Raw genomic sequence first — 20628 nt, forward strand, 5'->3', positions numbered from 1 at the left:
GAACTCTGGGGCAGGATAAGAGTAGGAGGTCTGGAGAAAGAGTGAGTTTTGGTTCTGCAAAAAAGATAATTGGGATGTCAGTAGAGGTTACATTAACTCTATAGATTGCTTTGGGCAGTATTGTCATCTTAACCGTGATAAGACTTTTGATCCATAAACATGAGATGTCTTCCCATTAATTGATGACTTTTTTTTTTTTTTGGTACCTTGGTTAAAATGCGTTTCTAGATGGTTCTAGTCTTTTGGAAGTTCTAGTAGTTTTTTGTGGGTTCCTTGGGATTTTCTTTTTAATTTGGTGGCCTTTCTTTCTGTCTTTATCTCTTTCTTCTTGTTTTTTTTTTTTGTTTGTTTGTTTTTTTACCGCATTGTTCTGTCTGGCACTCCTAGTGCAGTGCTGAGTAGCATCTCCACACGGTGCCTTATCAGAGGGGAGAGCTTTCAGTGTTCATCCTGAATGTCATGCCAGCTAGACGTGCCTTTATTTTTCTTTTGAATTCTTCAGTCTTTCTAAGTGGGTTTAATTGTAAAACTTTAAATAACCCAAAGTGTCACAATTGGGAACATAGGGAACTTTCAAATGTTTGTAAAAACAAAACAAATGAAATAAAATAAAATTTTTTTTTCATGATTTGAGATAAATGTTAATAAATACTGGTCAGCTTTTTTTCCCCCCTGGATGAACATAAGAGAAAGGGTTCAAGATCACATATTAGAAGTTGCTCAGAAAAAACAGAAACCTTTTAATAATAAGAGTTTGCATTTGACAAACCATTCTGTTGCTTGTCTTCTTTATAAGTAACTTAGTGGCATTCTGATAGATTATAGTATTTTTTTTTTAAATAGAGGCAGGAGGTTATTGCCATTCCTAGTCATTTCAGATATTTTTAGTTTTCTTTTTAAAAATTTTATTTATTTTCCCTCTTGTTGCCCTTTTTTATTGTTGTAGTTATTGTTGTTGTTACTGATGTCATAGTTGTTGGATAGGACAGAGAAAAATGGAGAGAGGAGGGAAGACAGAGAGGGGGAGAGAAAGACAGACACCTGCAGACCTGCTTCACCACCTGTGAAGCGACTCCCCTGCAGGTGGGGAGCCGGCGGCTCAAATTTTTAGTTTTCTTAACTATTTTTAGGAAAAGCCCCAACAGTCCTGTTAGAATAATTTAATCTTTTAAGTTTTCCCAGTGTGTGTGTGTGTGTGTGTGAGTGTGTGTATGTGTGTGTGAGTGTGTGTGTGTGTGTATGTGAGTGAGTGTGTGTGTGTGTGTGTGTGTGTGTGTGTGTGTGTGTGTGAGAGAGAGAGAGAGAGAGAGAGAAGGATACACTGACCAGAGTACTGCTCAACTCTGGCTTATGGTGGTGCCAGGGATTGAGCCTAGTTGTCAAAGTCTAGTGCACAACCACTATGCTATCTATCCCACTTCCTTTTTGTACCATATTTAATAAGGCATTAAATTAGCCTTTTTGTTAGTAGAGGTGAGGAAAGGATTATCTGGGGTGAATGTGGTGCCTAGCACTATATTTGCATCGATCACACAAATTTTAATTAGACCTTTCTCCCTTCCTTCCTGGAGTTTAAATGCCAATGAATTGAGTGTTGTTTCCGAAGACAGTTGATAATTGTGTGCATTGCTTCCCCAGTCAATGAAGAGCAGGTATTTCCTTTTGGAAAAAAGTTTTCCTTTACTAAAAAAAAATGTTTGATTGCTAATTCATCTCATTGCATCTGGTCAGAACTGTCTCGTTTACATAGCTATCAAGTTTTCAGCTTAAGAAGTGCCATGACCTGCCCTCAGCAATAAGGCAGTAGTGTAATTCAGTTTAAGTCTGAAGGCCTGAGAACCAGTTGGTTTCTGTGCTGTAAATCCAAGTGCTGGAGAAGGTGACATGTACTGCCCAGCTCAATGAGGGAGGCAGAACCAGGAGACTTTTCTTTTGCTTTTAGTTTTTTCGAACCCATCACAGAGTGAGTGTTGTCTGCCCTCACTAGAGAGGTTAGTCTATTTGCTGACCCTCCAGTCTATATGCTAGTCCCATTTCACAGATAGAATTAGGAAAAAATTCTCATCTGAGTAGGCCATAAAATTAACCCTCACAGCGTGCCTCTCACTTAGTGAGGGGCCCTGACATCTAGTTTAGTGTCTCAGGATAGAGAGAGCAGGTAGATAGAAGGACCCATGGACTTATCGGCTATCCTTGTCTCCTGACTTAGGCCATTTGGTTATGAAGCTTCTCCTTTGATTTAGTTATCAACATGTGTCACATTTCCTTTACAATTCTCCATCAATTTACTCTATTTTTAAAAATATATTTTTATTTTGGATAGAGATAGAAATTGAGAGGGAAGGGGGCTGGGGATATAGAGAGGGAGAGAGGTGAAAGAGACGCACACCCACAACACTTATTTGCTGCAAGTGGGAACTGGAGCCTTGAACCCAGTAATGTGTATGCTCAGCCAGGTGTGCCATCATCACCTGACCCCCTCTAGAGACTTTTGTGTGGATTTCTTCTTTCAGTGACATAGAAATTCATGTACTTTTGTGAATGGGTGGATGCATTAGAAAGAAGAGGAGATTTTTGAGACTTTTAGAGATCAGTGACTAATAATCTGTTTTGTTTTTTATTTTCCCTCCTGGTGTGAATTCTGCCCTTGGATTGTGCTTGTTTTAAGAGGTTGAAGGGGACTCCTTCAAGGAAGTATGGGGATGCGCTACTCCTTCAAGGAAGTATGGGGATGCGCTGTGATTCTACCAGTACCTTAGTCTGAAGGTCCACTTTGCAAGTTTATTTCCTCACTTTATCCAGTGCTCATGACTTCATTCATGCCCCCCAATCCTCAAGGGATGGGTGTTTCAACAGCTGGAAGTCTGTTCATTATATTATTTTGAGAGATTGACCTTTCTAGTCCAGTTCATATTTTCATATTCATTGTTTGGTGTGTGTGTGTGTGTATGTGTATACACACTAATAACATCTAACTACTTATCAGTCTATTGTTACCAATCATGAGAAAGTTGACTTGTGTGGTTAAATAGTAATATAATGACTTACACAGATAGAAAAAATAAACATGTGCAAAGGAGTTTATTTAACATTTAATCAACAAAAAGGCCAGCTAAGTAGCATGCTAGTTCAAAGGAAAAGCAAAAACAAAACAAAATGCTGTATGTTTATATGGAGGAAAAGAAAGTTGGAAGTGGATCGCAAATGAAAGTAAAACAGGTTTGTGAGGAGTAGGGTGGGTGGGTGATTGTTTACAGGTTGACAGCTCTCTAATGGGGTGATGGGTGCTCAGTTACCTGTGTCATGCTGGGTGAGATTATTATGAAGATACTCTCTTTGCATTGGTACACTTTAGAGTGTGATTTCTTAGCCTTAATTTAGGATTATTGCCCAGTTCCTGGGAGGTTGTGCAGTGGATAGTGTTAGATTCTCAAGCATGAAGTTTTGAGTTCAGTCCTCAGCATTGCATGTGCTAGAGTGATGTGCTGGTATTTATTAATAAATTAAGTCTTTAATTTTTTGACCCATAAGGTACTTATTCTAAAGACTTATTTGATAGACTAGAATGATAAAGATTTATATTAATTTATCATCTTCCTTACTGTGTTTTAAGGTCATGTCTTTTTGCTTCTATCACCTAGAGTAAGTGTTAAAGAAATTGATTTCTCAGGTCTGGGCAGTGGTGCACCTGGATGAGTGCACGTATTACCATGTGCAAGGATCTGAGTTTGAGCACCCACTCCCCACCTGCAGGGGCAAAGCTTTACTAGTGGTTAGGCAGGCCTGCAGGTGTCTCTCTTTCTCTGTCTCTCTGTCCTCATTTTCTCTGTCCTGTTTAATACAGAAAGAGGAAAAGAAAAGTGGTCCAGGAGGTGGCGCAGTGGATAAAGCATTGGACTCTCAAGCATGAGGTCCTGAGTTCAATCCCCAACAGCACATGTACCAGAGTGATGTCTAATTCTCTCTCTCTCTCCCCTATCTTTCTCATAAATAACTGATATATATATATATATATATATATATATATATATATATATGAAAAGAAAGAAAAAATGGAAAATGGCCACCAGGAGTGGTAGATTCATTGTGCAGTCACTGAGCCCCACTGATGACCCTGGTGGCAATAAAAGAATAAGGTAAAATAGAAGGAAATTGATTTTCCCATTTATAATAAATTAATTCATCAGATTGGGAGCTCACTTTGATACCTTGGTTTAGACCTATTTTATAGTATACTCTTGTCAGAATTAGTTGTACAGACATTATGGAAAATATATTCAGTTAAATTACTGAAATAAGAAGGTGAACCATAAGGAAAAAACAAGTGTTAGATTATGCTATATTGTGGCACTGAAAGTAGATTTTATTCACTTGGGGGAAATTGTCTATAGTTTTTTGTAGACTACTTTGCTCCTGAACTTTTTTTTCCAGTCAAATCCAGTGTGTGGGGGGAGGTTGAGCTCCTAAACTTTTATACATAGTTCCTAATTTGTATGTAAATTAGAGATGAATGACCCATGTGTACCCAAAAACTTGATATTTTTTTTTTTAATTTGCCACCAGGGTTATCACTGGGGCTTGGTGCCTGCACAAGGAATCCACCACTTCTGGTGGCCATTTTGCTTTACTGCTCATGAAGCTTCTCCCCTGCAGGTGGGTACCAGAGGCTTGAGCCCAGATCCTTGTGCATATAGCATGTGTGCTCAGCCAGGGGTGCCAGTGCCCCAAGTTAGACTTGATGTTTCTACATGTTCCTCTTTTTGTCCTTCTGTTTAAGACCTAAGAAATAAGTGAGAATGTTAGAGGGAAAGAGGAGATACTCAGAAGTGCCTAACTTTGGATTTTAAACTCTAGGAGGAGTGTAGAAGACTATTTCAATGAAGATAGAAGCTTAGAAAAATCCCATGTGACTCCATGCACTTTTGGACAAAAACAAGGCCATACTGCTTTCTATGATTTTGTGATTTTTTCCCCCCCTTACTTGTTTATCCTATTTATATCTTCTCAAGATTTTGTTCCCTTTCCTTCCTTCTCCTCCTGGTAAAGATCTCAAACATCTATTTAAGGGGTGGGAATTACAGGATAAGTTGTGGCCTGAATTTTGTGGCACAGGATCTGGGAGCACAGAATGATGAGTGTTGGCGAGGGATAAAAAGGAAATAGGCTTAAACTGGGCACAGAGGCATTTGGGAGAAAAAGCAGGGACACAGGCTTGCTTCTCCCGTAGTTTAGAGTAGACAGTGGAGCAGTCAGATGCAGAGATCAGCCTTACAAGTTAGGTATTTAACTGTGGTCAGGATTGTGTTTTTAGTGCTATTTGGAGAAAACTAGACTTGATCACTGTGCATCATATAATTTCTATAAGAAATGTATTCTGAACTCTACGAGCCTTCTTGAATGTTATGTTTTGGAGGGCTGCCACCTTATAAGTTGGAACTTTGATCTTCTCTGTTCATATTTTGATAGAATTCTCAACTGGGAAGCTTTCTCATTGGGGAACCAAATTTTTATTTGACTATGTATTAGATAAGCCTCTGTGGAATAGTGATTTGTAGGAACATAGATTAATTCCTCCACCCAACATTACAATCTCATTGAATGCTACAATCTCATTGAATGCTACTCTTTAAGAGTTTTTTTTTTTTAAATATTTATTTATTGGCTAGAGTCAGACAGAAATGGAGAGGGATGGGGAAGATAATGAAAGGAAGAGAAAGAGCAACCACTTGATTGCTCAGGAAACTTCCCCCTACTCTTGCCGCTGGGGGAACAGGAACTTGAACTTGGGTCTTTTCATACAATGTAAAGCAGATGTACCACCCTCTATTGTTTTTTTTTTTTTTAGAAGTTCTAAGGAAAGTAATTTCGGGAATTAGTTCAGTAATATTTGGCATGGTAATTGTAACCTAAGACTTGATTTTGTGAGCATTGAAACATGTTTATGCTAAGATTCAGATGGAGTTTTGCTTGCTAACTGCCCCTAGAGTAAAGGGGAAGTCAAGCCTGCTGGGACCTGGGACATGGGGGTTTCCAACTGCTGTGTTTCTAGGCCTTTGTTTCTTCATCTGCACAGTCACAATGACCACAGCAATGTTATTCAGAATAGCTAAGGCCTAGGAAATTCTCAGGCGTCTGACAGAAGGATAGATAAATTCTGGTATGTTTGTATAATTAAGTATTACTGCACACAGCAAAAAAGAATGAAGTAGCACTACATTTACTAACATAGATAAATCTCACAAACACAATTCTGAGTCAAACAAACCAGGTAAAGGAGAGTATAGACTTGCTGATTTCATGTAGTTTCCATTAAAAACAAGAAAGATTAGTGATAGTCCTATGTGTTAGCTTGGTGGTTACTATAGGGGTCTCTTAATGATTGAGAGGGAGCTTGCATGAAAGAAACTTCTGGGTTGCAGATAGTATTCTACCTTAATCTGGGTTCATTCATTTTGTAAAAATCCGTCAAGTTTACAATTAGGGTTTATACTTTTCCCTGTATGCTTCTATTCAAAAAAGGTGAGTGTGCACAGAAACGAAATACAGAAAAGAAACAAGGAAGGGTTAACTAGATTAGGATTAGAAGAAATGGGTTCAAACATCAACTATACCACAAAAAAGCGTTTCAGGCAATTCATTGAACAGGCTGAGTCTTATATGGACTAAAATAGAAATAATACCTGCCTTCTGTATTTCAACTGAGGTAAACTTTTGAAAGCACATTGGAAACTAGAAGTCCTTCCGTGTAATGTGGTGTCTTTCCTTTTCTACATTTTATATTTGCTGTATTGTCATCCTCAACTAGAAAGGACTCCATACGAAAAGTTTCAATAGTAAAAGTAACAGTGGTTGGAGTATACCTGTTTTTGTTCAACTGACCCACATTTGTTTATACCTGTTTTTGAATTCCTGAAAAAAACTTTTTAAAAATTATTTTTATTTATTTATTGGATAGAGACATCCAGAAATCAAGAGGGAAAGGGGGTATTAGAGAAGGAAGGATACAGAGAGACACTTGCAGCATTGCTTCACCTCTTGTAAGATATTCCCCCTGCAGGTGGAGACTGAAGTCCTGAGTTCAGGTCCTTATGCATTGTAACAGGTGCGCTCAACCGGGTGTGCCACTTCCTGGCCCCCAAAGTTCAATTCTTTTTTTTTTTTTTCAACTTTCATTTTGTATTGTTTACCAGAGCACTGCTCAATTCTGGTTTATGATGGTATGGGGGATTGAACCTGGGACTATGGAGCCTCAGGCACCAGAGTCTCTGTATAACCATTATGCTATCTACCCTATCCCCTGAAAAAACTCTTAAATGGTAGTATCAGTTTCTCTGCCTCTTCTTTTTTAAAATATTTATTTATTCATTCCCTTTTGTTGCCCTTTTTTTAATTGTTGTAGTTATTATTGATGTTGTTGTTGGATAGGACAGAGAGAAATGGAGAGAGGAAGGGAAGACAGACTCTTCCTTTTTTATGCTAAGCCATTAAACACTTATAATTAAGCTCTTTCCAGGTGTTTGTGTCTTATGCCTAGGCTTTGATAGTGAATAAAATCACTATGGTCCTTCCAACCACAGAAAGATGGAACTAAAATTCTAGAGGGTGTGACAAGCTCAAACAAGAAAAAAACAGACAAATGACTAAAATAACTGTAAGTAGCAATGAGAGCCACATGTGCAGCAGGATTGAGGTGGAGAATGAACTGCTAAAGTGAGCTTCCTTTAAGCAGTGATCAACCTTAGTGACATTAAGCTGGCACCAAAAAAGGAAGAAAGGGAGGCAGGCAAGACATGGGGAGCCTGGCCAGTTGGCCCCAAGGCCCAAGGCAGGAAGTGACTGTTGGACACTGGACAGGAGTGAGTGGAGTGGTTGGACTGAAGGGCAAGGGAAGTGGGAGATGATAGACTTAGAAAGACAAATGAGACACAGCTCATAAGATTTTGATGGCAATTCAACTTTTATTATCAACTCAAAGGAGAGCCATTACAGGATCTTAACTAGGGAAACAATAAGATGTCATAGTTTAAGTGCTTTTTTTTTTCAGCCACAATATGGAGAAATGCTCTAGAGGAGGCCAGGGGGAGAGTATGATTTGGCCAAGAATGAGAGGAAGTCTGTAGCAGTTAAAACAAAAGATAATGATGGCTCAGGCTACGGTGGTGGCAGTGGAAACTTGTGGAAAATGTTAGATGTAGGATATATTTTGGGAATTAGGTTGACAGTCATCTTGTTGATTTTATTGAGTTTGGGAAGTGAAGGACAGGAAACGGAAGATGACCTCTAGGATTCTTGGTAGAGAATCTGGGTGGCCCTGTGTGGGAGGGCAGTCATGAAGCTTATTCTGATGCATTCAGTTTGTTAGAATTGGTAGACACCCAGGTGACAGGCCATAGCTGAGTCTGTGAATCTGGAACCCAGGAGAGGACTGTGATAGAGAGTTATTTTGGGAAGGTCAGCATGAGCATAACATAGAGGAAGGAGAGAAGGCACTCTCTGTCTCTATGGTAGGAAGCCCTGGCATTCAAAGGTCCAGGGGAGGGAGGGAGAGAGGGAGGGAGGGAGGGAGAGAGAGAGAGAGAGAGAGAGAGAGAGAGAATGAGAATGAACGAGAATGAACTGCTGTGAGGTCAGAGAAAGCCCAAGAAGTGGAATCACGGCAGCCAGGAGAGGCCAGCACACCAAGGAGGAAGTAGCCATTCTGTGGGATCCTGCCTGGTGGGAGAGAAAAGTGAGCATAGAGATATGGCCTTTGGATCTGGCAGCATGAGATGGACTTTTTATTTTATTTATTTATTTATTTGCTGAGTGGCCAGGTGTAGGAATGGGGAGTGGGGACTCTGGGGGGTGCTCACTAGCAGACATGAAGTCCTTTGAGTAAACTTGGGGATTTGTGTTATCCACAGATCACCATAGGAAATTAACCAACCACTGCCCCACGCTTCCCAGTACTGTTTAGCACTTGATTGTTTAAATGTTCTGAACTTCATAGGCGGCTTCCATTTGAGAATTAACTAGAATTTTCAATCTGTGTAACTTCTAGAGTTAGTACTACATTAAAACTTGGGAGTATTTACCTTTTTAGGAAAGTAATTATAAGCCTTGAAAATTATGCAAGGACTATTTCATCTTGAAACATTTAGAAATTCATTTTGGCTTTTTGTAATTACAGTGTTTCAGTAATAGAGACATCTAAACAGGGACTGTGTTTGGCAGTTATGTGCATGTTCTTGTTCTAAACTAAGCACTGTTTCTGTGGTTTAGATTTTTTTCCTTTATAAATAGAATTTTAATCAGCGTAAGTTAAAATTTTTTCCAGGCATGTTATAATTAGCACTGACTACAACTTAATCCTAAAATGTGTATAATAAATTTAATAATATCTTGTAAGCACCACTGCCATTAGGTAAAAGTAAATAGGAATTATTTGAGCATTTAAAAATTTTTCTAGTTTATATTTTTCCATAGCCATGTGGACAGCAAGTATGGTGACCAAGAGAAGTTAACACATTGCCAGCTTGATCCTGCTTCTGGGAATGATACTGCTCATGGCTCGAAGTCACGAGGGCTTCTGTACCATGACAGCTTACTCAGACATTCTTTTCAGTATACAATGTGCTAGGGCATTTGTTGTGTGTCGGGGGAGTTGTTATTGTAGCATCCACATTCCAGATGTGATTGATCTGCCAGTTCAGGCACACCACACTGACCACACAAAGGCCTTTGAAAAATTCTAGGGACAAGCAGTTGGGATAACTAGAAGATTTGTAGGGAAGTCATTATACCCTCTCTGATGCAAGGCACTTCTGGAGCCTCAGTTCAGTATCTTGGCATATTAAAAAGAAGGAATTTCTGAAGACCTGTTAGCACTAAGAAGAGCCCAGGGAGACCTAACTGTAGATGTCAAATGGTATCCTGAGTGAGCCTGGAATAGAAGGATATCTGACCAAAAGAGCTAAGGCAGTTTCAGTAAAATAAAATAGTTAATAAAAACATTAGTACTATTTCATTCATTGTGACAAACATGCCACGCTAGTGTCTGTAGGAGGTGCTGGGTGTTGGTGTAGGGGAATTTCTGCACCAGCAAGACAGTTTTTCTAAAATTTAAAATTGCTCTAAGGGGAAATGTTTGATAGCAAGCACTTTTGTCTCCATTACAGTCGCCTCACTTTGGGACTCTGGCTAAGTGTATGACCTTTACGTGTCTCAATCTCATCTCTAAAATGGGACCGTAATAGCCCCCGCTGACACAGGCCTGTGAGGTAATGTAATACCATTCAGTGGCCCAGCTCTCTGCCTAGCGTCTTGAGCCCCGTAAGTGCTGTTACGCACTAATGATGACTGCTGACTCGTTTCAACATTTTAAGATATTTGCAAAAGGAAAAGAGCACAGGCATATGCTGAGTTGTGAGAAGTTTGGTTTTGCCAAACTTGGCCTGGGGCTTAGAGGCTATGAACATACAGTCTGAACGACTGTAGATCGTGTAGCCTGAATGACTGCCTCCTCCAGTGTTGGTTGAATTTCCTGCATTGTGGCCTTGCCTTCTGTATGTAACAGTTTGACATGACACCATGTGAGAGAAAAGACACACAGAGATGGAAATTTAAAATAATCAAATTGCACATTCCTGTAGAAGCTTGGGATTCCCCAGTTGCCTTATTTTGAATGAAGCCAATGCTGCTTTCACCTTCTGTAGGGAGTATTGAGAAAGAATACTGAACTAGGAGTTAGGAGACCTGATTCTTAGTTCTAAATTTGATCCTGCATAGGTGCTTTGGGTTTTTTTTTTTTTTTAAATCACAGGAATAGTTTAATAATAAATTTGTTGGCAAGTAGATAAATTTTAAACTAAAAAGTTAGTCTGGCTTACATCAATTGTAGAACAATCTTCAAAGAGGAAAGAGGTGTATTCATGTTTGATTTTATTCTGAGTAGAGTTAAGGTGATATAATGGTCTCTGTGTACATAGAAATTCTAGAAAAAGCATGTATATTGCTGAGGGGAGACAGTGCACATTCACAGCTATTGAACATATGTAATCATTCCTTCTATGCGCAGGAGATAGCAAAGAATGTCTTGGGACATGCTTTTGGTAAAGTAATGAGAAAATAGCCAAGTTGTGTTCCATTGTTTAGTCTCCAATGATCAGTTCTGTCCAGTTATGAGTCTGAAGTCATTATCAGTACAAGGATAGGCTCTGTGTAGGTCAGTCAGAGTGAAAGAATGTATTACTGTGACTGCTCCCAAGCAGAGTTGTTAAATTGTTCAAACTGTAGGCCAATGTACTTATCCCGCTCACTTTGAAAATTAAGTGCTCCTAGGTAGTCAAGCATATGATTTTGCTTGTGAAAATTCCTTGTATTTGGAGAGAGAGAAAGAGAGAGAGAGAGAACAAGCTGAAAGACTCTGATGAGTGAAGTTCTGAATAATATTTTTATTGCTGTTAATCTTCAAAATACAGCAAATCTGGAATTTCTTGATCAAACACAGTGCTCTATCAGAAAGCTTTTTATTTAGTTAACTAAGATGAAGAAATTAACTTTCATTTGGTAAAGCACAGTCATTTCATCCCCATGTAGAGAGGCACCAAGATCTTGAACCTGGGTCTTTAAACATGGGGATGACTGTGCTTTCCCAAATGAAAGTTAATTTCTTCATCTTCACAAGCGGTGATGAAGTAAGTGTCTTTCTCCCTCTCCACCTCCTTCTTCCCTCTAAATTTCTCTGACTCTTGTTAGAAATAAAAGAATGTAAGGAAGAGAGAAAGACAGAAAAAGAGAAAGGAATAAAGGAAGGAAGGAAGAAAGAAAGGAAGAAAGAAAGAAAGGAAGGGGGGTCGGGCGGTGGCACAGCGGGTTAAGCGCATGTGGCACAAAGCGCAGGGACCAGCGTAAGGATCCCGGTTCCAGCCCCTGGCTCCCCACCTGCAGGGGAGTCGCTTCACAGGCAGTGAAGCAGGCCTGCAGGTGTCTGTCTTTCTCTTCCCCTCTCTGTCTTCCCCTCCTCTCTCCATTTCTCTCTGTCCTATCCAAAAATGAACATCAACAATGGCAATAATAATAACCACAACGAGGTTACAACAAGGGCAACAAAAGGGGAAAAAAAATGGCCTCCAGGAGCGGTGGATTCATGGTGCAGGCACCAAGCTCAGCAATAACCCTGGAGGAAAAAAAAAATTAAAAAAAAAGAAATGAAGGAAGGAAGGAAGGAGGAAAGAAAGAAAGAAAGGAAGAAAAAGAAAGAAAGGAGGAAAGAAAGAAAGAAAGAAGCAAGTCAAAATGGCCATGGATTCATCATGTAGGCATTATGCCCCAGTGATAACTGGTGGCATTAAAAAAAAAAGAAAAAAAATAGAAAAATATAAAAAGTATCAAAATAACACGTAAGTAAGAATATTAATGATATCATATAATAAATATAATATAAACAATTATAAATATCAAGTTATTTAGTTAAGCCAGAAAGAAAACCTTTAATATATTATTGCTTAAATATGAATTCTTTCACAAGATTTTACCTTTCTCTCTTTGTCTCTGGATTTCTTACACATCTTTGGGATGAAGATTCAGTCCTTTTGTAACTTAAAATTCCTAACAGTTTATGACAAATTTTGTTAGAAATGGAGTTAATATATATTGAGCACATATTACCAGTGCTTTGCCTTTTTTTTTTTTTTTTTTTTTTTTTTTTTAATCATACCAGGTCTTCACTTGGTCTTTATATCTGTGGGATTATACCACTTCTAAGGACTTGGTTTTTTTTTGGATAAAGGGTCCAAGACAAGAAATGGAGAGAGAAGAAGAGATAGCACAGCTGCACACTGTTCTACCTTTCCTGAATCTCTCCATTTGAATGGTGCTCCCATGTGGTGCCTGGGGTCTAGAATCCAGCACAGAAGAGTGTCTTCTTTCTTCCTTTCCTTTCCTTTCCTTTCCTTTCCTTTCCTTTCCTTTCCTTTCCTTTCCTTTCCTTTCCTTTCCTTTCCTTTCCTTTCCTTTCCTTTCCTTTCCTTTCCTTTCCTTTCCTTTCCTTTCCTTTCCTTTCCTTTCCTTTCCTTTCCTTTCCTTTTGTTGTCCTTGTTGTTTTATTGTTGTAGTTATTATTGATGTCGTTGTTCTTGGATAGGACAGAGAGAAATGGAGAGGGTAAGACAGAGAGGGGGAGAGAAAGATGGACACCTTCAGATCTGCTTCACCACCTGTGAAGCGACTCCCCTGTAGCAGGGGAGCCGGGGGCTCGAACCGGGATCCTTGCGCTTTGCTCCATGTGCGCTTAACTTGCTGTGCTACTGCCCGACTCCCCTGAGTGTGTCCTCTTCTAAGAGAGCTATCTTCCAGTCCATACTTTGTTGTTTTCCTCTGTTTTTTTTTTCTTTTCTTTTTTATTTAAGAAAGGAGATATTAACAAAATCATAGGATGGGGGGTACAACTCCACACAGTTCCCACCACCGAATCTCCATATCCCATCCCCTCCCCAATAGCTTTCCCATTCTCTATCCCTCTGGGAGCATGGACCCAGGGTCGTTGTGGGTTACAGAAGGTGGGAGGTCTGGCTTCTGTAATTGCTTCCCCACTGAACATGGGCGTTGACTGGTCGATCCATACTCCCAGTCTGCCTCTCTCTTTCCCTAGTAGGGTGTGTCTCTGGGGAAGCGGAGCTCCAGGACGCATTGGTGGGGTCCTCAGTCCAGGGAAACTGGGCTGGCATCCTGATGACATCTGGAACCTAGTGGCTGAAAAGAGAGTTAACATACCAAGCCAAACAAATTGTTGAAGAATCATGGACCCAAAGGTTGGAATAGTGGAGAGGAAGTGTTGGGGGGTACTCACTGCGGTTGCTTTGGGTTTTTTTTTTTTTTTTTTTTGACTTATAAGGAATTAGGTTTTCATGAAATGAGGGAGTTTGGCTGAATGCTGTTTAGTTGCAATGTTGGTTTTCATTGACACTCAAATGAGATACATGGAGCAGCCACTTGGGGAGGAAGCTTTTCCTTTCTAGGGCTGCCATGCAAGAAAATGAATGTCATTGCCTTATAGTTACTTATCATTGTTGAACAGATACATATTTATTCTGCTCCATCAGATTCTCTGTAGCACTCTCACATGATTCCTTAGTTGTTTCAAAAATTCAGATTCTCTTTTGTGTTAGGAAATGTTTTTTTCCTCGTCTTCCACTTCCTCCATCTCCTTTTGTGTGCCTTTGCGCATGCACTGAAACCTGGTAGTGAACTGTCATGTTTGAAAATTTGTTATCATTCAGTGAGGATAATCAGTAGTGTATTCTGAAGGGCCCATGGGGGTTTCCCAGAAAGGAATTCTAGAAATACTGTGAGCACTGACAGCAGCTTGGATTGAGCTCTGTGCTCTCCCAAGTCAGTTTTCTTGAAGCACGCGTGTCTAATGTGGAAAGAGTGACTTCGGCTATTTTTTAAAAATTTGAATTGTGCGAGTTCCCATTATACTTTGCAAGCCAAGATTTGCTTATTTAAGTGTTTGGTATTTCTTTTTTTTCTTTCTTTTTTCTTTTCACCACTAGGATTATAGCTGGGAGCTTGATGCTACACTATGAGTCCACCATTCCTGGCAGCTGTCATCCTCTCTCTTTTTCTGTTTCCTTATTTGATAGGAAAGAGAGAAATTGAGAGGGGAATGGGAGATACAGAGGGGAAACAGACACCTGCAGCACTGTTTTACCGGTCATGAAATTTCCCCCTTGCAGGTGGGGACTGGAAGCTTGAACAGGGGTCCTTGAGCATTGTAGCTAGCATGTATGCTCAGCCAAGTGCACCAAAACAGCCCCTAGTATTTTCTTAACTTTATTTGATTCATAGCTTTACCATTAACCAATGTTATATGAATATCAATGTATAGTAATAGCACTAGAAGAGTATTATAGACAAGAGCTGCGTCGGACAGAATAAAATCCCTAATGAAGGTCTAGTTTCAGTTTCTTTTGTTTTGTGTTTGGAAAGAAAGCTAAAGTATGTCCTTGCATTTATTAATAGCAAATCTTTGCCATCAAATGTTAATATGACTGTTGCTCACTTATTATTGTAAGTCTGCCTAAGTTTGTACATGCTGTTCTAAGCATGTACCACTTAGTAACCTATCAGACATTTTAAGTGATTTCATTTAAAAATAATTGAACTGTTAACTGCTATTTCATTTTTTCAAATGTGTGTTGTAAGTTGAATTTCAGTAGACTAAAGGCCTTTCTGTTTGTAGGGAAAACTGTTCAGCTCCCTTAGCATGATAATAGAATGTGTGTGCGTCACATTTGCAGAGCAGTAGCTCTCTCAGTGAAACAGAAATTTCTGCAAAACCTAAGTCAATTACCCCAACATTAACAAATTGCTATGTGGTAGATGTAGTTTCTGATACTAATTCCATTTATAAGGCTGATCTTTCACAGTGGATACTTGAATATTTTTTAGGGAAAGCTTTGAGATAAGAGATACACACTGCTATTAGAAACCATTACCCTTAGAAATTATCAGCAGATGTTTTCCTGTATGGTCGGTTTCATTTGGTTTGGTCTCCCCTCAGCTGAATAATTCTAAGATGACTGGAAAGAAACATGCATAGCTCACATTTGCACGAGTGTTTGGAACTTACTGAGGCATACCCCAGGCTTCCAAACATGGAATCTGTATTTTTATTTTTTCAACAGCTTTTTCCTGTCAGTTTTTAAGATCACTGTGCAATATCATCCTTTTTGGCTTTTGCCATTATTGCATTATTGGTATATAGGGGCCAAGCCAGAAGAAGTACTTTTTTTTTTTTAAATAGAGCTTTGGTTTTATTAAATTGTAGGATTTGGCTTTTTGTCTTTAACAGATATACATTACCCATTGGTTCTAAGTAGTTTCTAATTGCTAATTTCTTTTTAGTGCTTAAATCTAACACTTCTTTATGCCACATACATTTTTAAATATATATACACATATATGTATATATACATATATATATTTATTACTGGATAGAGACAGAGAGAAATTGAGAGGGGGGAGAGAGAGAGAGAGAGGAAGAGAGACACAGAGACACCCGCAGCACTGCCTTACCACTCCTGAAGCTTTCCCTCTGCAGGTGGGGACCAAGGGCTTAAACCTGTGTCCTTGTGCACTGTAGTGTGTGCGCTTAATCAGGTGCACTACCACCTGGCCCCCTCATAAAATTTTCCATTATAGAAAATAGTCTATTGATTCCTCAAAAAAAAAAAGAGTAGAAGTATCATGTGACCCAGCCACAACACTGATTTGAGGAGATAAATGTAGCCCCAAGCTCAACTCAGCATTATTCACAATTGCCATGAATTGAAAAATCAATCAATCAATCAATCAAAACCTAAGTACCTAGATGAATAGATGAAGAAGTTTGTATAACTACATAGTGGAGTACTACTGAACTGCACCAGATATGAAATTCTGCTGTCTGCTCAAACACAGCTGGGCATCAAGGCCTGAAGGATGTTACGTGAAGCCACTAAGGTGAAAGAGAACGAGAACGTGCGATGTCACAGCATGTAGATGGTAAGGAAATAAAACAGATGTACAAACAAAACTTAAATTCTTTTAAAAAAATTTTTTTTATTTATAAAAACGAAACATTGACAGAACCATAGGATAAGAGGGGTACAGCTTCGCACAGTTCCCACCACCAGACCTCCATATACCAACCCCTCCCCTGATAGCTTTCCTACTCTTTAACCCTCTGTATGGACCCATGGTCATTGTGGGGTACAGAAGGTGGAAGGTCTGGCTTCTGTAATTGCTTCCCCACAGAACATGGGCGTTGACAGGTTGATCCATACTCCCAGCCTGTCTCTCTCTTTCCCGAGTGAGGAAGGGCTCCTGGGAAGCAGAGCTCCAAGGCACATTGGTGGGGTTGTCTGTTCAGGGAAGTCTGGTCGCATCCTGCTAGCATCTGGAACCTGGTAGTTGAAAAGAGAGTTAATATACAAAGCCAAACAAATTGTTGGACAATCATGGACCTAAAGGCTGGAATAGTGCAGGTGAAGTGTTGGGGGTTCCTCCATTTTGTAGATAGCTAGTAGGCATATTTTAGTTATACTGAAATTCTTACCTCATCACTGAACATTTGAGTTTTGGTAGCAAAAACAATTTTTTTACTTTATTGCATTTTTTAATAACAAATAACTAACATTCCCTTTCTACCCTGTAGTAAATAATGAGAAATAATGTTCATCGCAGCACAATGTAATAGCCAAAACTTGGAATCAACCCATGTGCTCAACAACAGATGAGTGGTTGAGCAAGTTGTGGTATATATACACACCCCTACCACCATTTCTAAAGCACGTCAGGCTTGTAGAAAATATTAACCAATATAAAAAGCATAATATAAATTGGAAGGTGAAGGTAAACTCCTGCTGCCTATAGCACAAGGCTGCACTGATGATAGTGAGGAAAGAGCCTTGTCTTAGACATAACTGCTTAGCTGGCCTTAACTGTCAGCTGAAAAAGTTTTAAAAAGATTAAATCAGGACAAGGGAGATAGCATACTGATTGTGCAAAAAGACTTTCATGGGTGAGGCTCCAGCATCCCAGGTTCAACCCCTGTTCCATCCATCTTAAGTGAGAGTTAGCAGTACTGTTGATATTTTTAGGTTAAACCACAAGATTTTAATTTTATGTTAGGACATCTTGTGTAAATCACAGATAATTGAAGTACAGATAGGTAGTAGGCTGAGGTGAGCTTCTTTCCTTCCTGAGCCTAGAAGCTCTCATTTCCCATGCAGTCAGTTCAGCTCCAGCCAGTGGACAGTGAGCAAAAAGGCTCATCCCTCTCTGTGCAGGAAATGGCAGATCTTCTGTGTCTCCTGTCCTGCTGGCGCTAGGAAATGCAGACCCAGTGCAGTAACTTGCCCCTAGAATGGATGGCTGTGGGAGAGAGCTGTGTACCAGGCTGGAGCCACCCCACCTCCCACTGCTGTGACAGTGCAGCTGGCTTCTACTCCCTATCCTCACTTTCAACTTCACTGAAAGACAGTTTCTGACTACTCTAGCTTTTCTGAGATTATTTACTTCTCCCCTGGTTCTGTGGTACTTCAGTAGTGACTTGCTATTCACACAGTATATATATATATATTTATAATATTTAATTTTATTTATTTTCCTTTTGTTGCCCTTGTTGTCTTTTTTATTGTTGTTGTAGTTATTTCTGTTGTTATTTATGTCGTCATTTGTTGGTATGCATGAGACCCCTTCTGTTTCATTGGTTTAATACCCCCTGCTTAACACTGTATTCTATTTACATAACCACTGCATTCTATTTACATAACCACTGTTAACAAGCACCACCCTCCCTCCAGGGCATTGAAGGTTCAGTGATAGGATTCTCGCCTGCTCCGCCCCCTCCTTGTCACACTCTGATTTTCACCAGTCACTTTTCTCTCCACCCTCTCTATGTCACATCCTGTTTCCACCCTACTTGGCAAGTATATATAAAGACAGCATTGTGAGTTTTAGGGTACTTTAGTTTAGCTTAGCTCGTCTTAGATTGTGCTGTGTCCTACATGAATAAAGAGATACTGCCTACAGCTCAGCCATGAGTCCCTGGTCATCTGTTACCCGCCCATGAAGCCAGCCCGGCGAAAACAACATAAACCCGTCGAAAACAACAGTCGTTGTTAGATAGGACAGAGAGAAATGAAGAGAGGAGGGGAAGACAGAGGGGGAGAGAAAGATAGACACCTGCAGACCTGCTTCACCACTGGTAGAGTGACTCCCCTGCAGGTGGGGAGCCAGGGGCTTGAACCGGGATCTTTACGCCGGTCCTCGTGCTTTGCACCACATGCGCTTAACCCGCTGCGCTACCACCCGACTCCCCACACAGTTTTTAAAATAGCGCAAAGAAGCAGAATAAAAGGGCAACAGGTGTGTGTGTGTGTGTGTGTGTGTGTGTGTGTGTGTGTGTGTGTGTGTGTGTTGCTCTCATACACTAAGATTTTGGGGGATGGTGACTTGTGTTAGCATTTATTTTGTATTCTCCATGGTACACAGTTAGGAATTCAGTTAAAACCTGAAGGAATGAAAAGCTGAGAACAAATCTTCATGATAAGGTATAAATATTGATGTCTATAATGGTGTTACAATTGGTTAACTTCATTTATTTCTATTTTTCTCTGATTAGATCTTAATTCTGAAGGTGCAAAATATAGATCATTGAATTAGTTAGAACAAAGATCTTGCAAGCTGGTGAAATGCCTGGTAGTGAAACCACTTCCTTTTCTCTCCTCTCCATCCTCCCCCTTGTTTTTTTTTTTTTCTTTTTTGTTTTCTTTTTGTTTACAAACACACAGACGCTGGCATATGCATTGCTAGGAGAGAACCTAGGGGCTCACCTGTGTGTTCTGTCCCTTAGCCACTTCACTGGCCCCTCCTCACCCTCCTTGGCCTATTATACTAACATTACAGTTTGACAAAGCTTTAAATTGCTTACGCCGCATCTGAACCAAGTGAATAGAAACCAAGGTTTACTGGAAAAAGAACTATTAAGTAGAGAGACCACAAGGGCTTTTCAGAAACCTAGGACCAGAGAGATGAAAACTGCTAGAACTGATTGTTGTGATTATTTGCACTTCTCTGAAAAGTCAGAAAACCATTGAAATGTAGGCTTCAAATGGTGTGAATTTCAGAGTGTGTGAATTATACCTCAAGGAAACAGTTCATCAGAGGAAGCCTCTTGATAGCCCTAGAGGTCTTCAGTTCCAACTCGGGACACCTTTCTTTCTTTCTTTTTTTTTTTTTTTTTAATTTTATTCCCTTTTGTTGCCCTTGTTGTTTTATTGTTGTAGTTAATATTGTTGTTATTGATGTTGTGGTTAGATAGGACAGAGAGAAATGGAGAAGATAGAGAGGGGGAGAGAAAGACACACACCTGCAGACCTGCTTCACTGCCTATGAAGTGGCTCCTTGCATGTGGGGAGCTAGGGTCGAACTGTGATCCTTGAGCCGGTCCTTGCGCTTCATGCCACGTGCGCTTAGCCCACTGCGCTACTACTACCTGACTCCCAGGGAACACCTTTCTTTCCCCCCTTCTTTAGAAATACTGAGCTGGGTAGTCATTATGAATCGTATGAACTGTGTTCCCTTAGACTCAGAGATGAGGAGTACTCATGACTTTGTATCAGATTCCTTTGACCATGATTTTTCAGAATTCCACCACGAATTCTAGTCATGTATATGCAGTTTTCATAGCTTGCTGCTAAAGTAACAGGTGCTTATTGTCCACTTATAACTTGGGAGGGAGAAAGTAATAATAGCCTTGTAGTGACTGATGTGGGGCCAAGACTGCCGAGTCTGCAGCTATCTGTCACCTGTGTGAGTTCCCCTTTGCTCTGGCCCTGTGAGGGGCTCACACTTTCTGTGCCTTTTAAAGCTTCACCTTCAAAACAACTTGGCTGTCTGAAGCTGTGTTCATGGTTCTGGCCTTTCAGGTTCTGGCTTTCAGATTTTTTTTTTCCTCTTTGGAAACTCTCTAGTCCTAAGTGTCTCTTTTGTGAACAGGTGTGGTCCCCTCTCCACCCACCCCAACACACCTCAAAGCCACTTGGTTTAGCTCTTTTTGCCTAGATGCACAGAGCTAGAATGGGTCTTAGAGCTCAGAGT

At 40.0% G+C, this 20628-nt stretch overlaps 1 protein-coding gene across 2 annotated transcripts in view; it reads left to right on the forward strand.

Annotated features, from left to right (window-relative positions):
• The window catches only part of LCLAT1 (lysocardiolipin acyltransferase 1), a 157505-nt gene that overhangs the window by 22688 nt on the left and 114189 nt on the right, over positions 1-20628 (forward strand). Inside the window, exon 2 of one of the 2 annotated variants that reach the window (XM_060186816.1) lies at positions 16444-16527. The exons of the other annotated variant lie outside the window; for it this stretch is intronic. Within the exon in view, the coding sequence (XP_060042799.1) occupies positions 16525-16527 (3 nt within the window). The 5' untranslated portion in view covers positions 16444-16524. The remainder of the gene's footprint in view (positions 1-16443; positions 16528-20628) is intronic. 2 annotated transcript variants of the gene reach the window in all.

Source organism: Erinaceus europaeus, chromosome 3, assembly GCF_950295315.1.
Source record: "Erinaceus europaeus chromosome 3, mEriEur2.1, whole genome shotgun sequence".
Lineage (NCBI taxonomy): Eukaryota > Metazoa > Chordata > Mammalia > Eulipotyphla > Erinaceidae > Erinaceus > Erinaceus europaeus.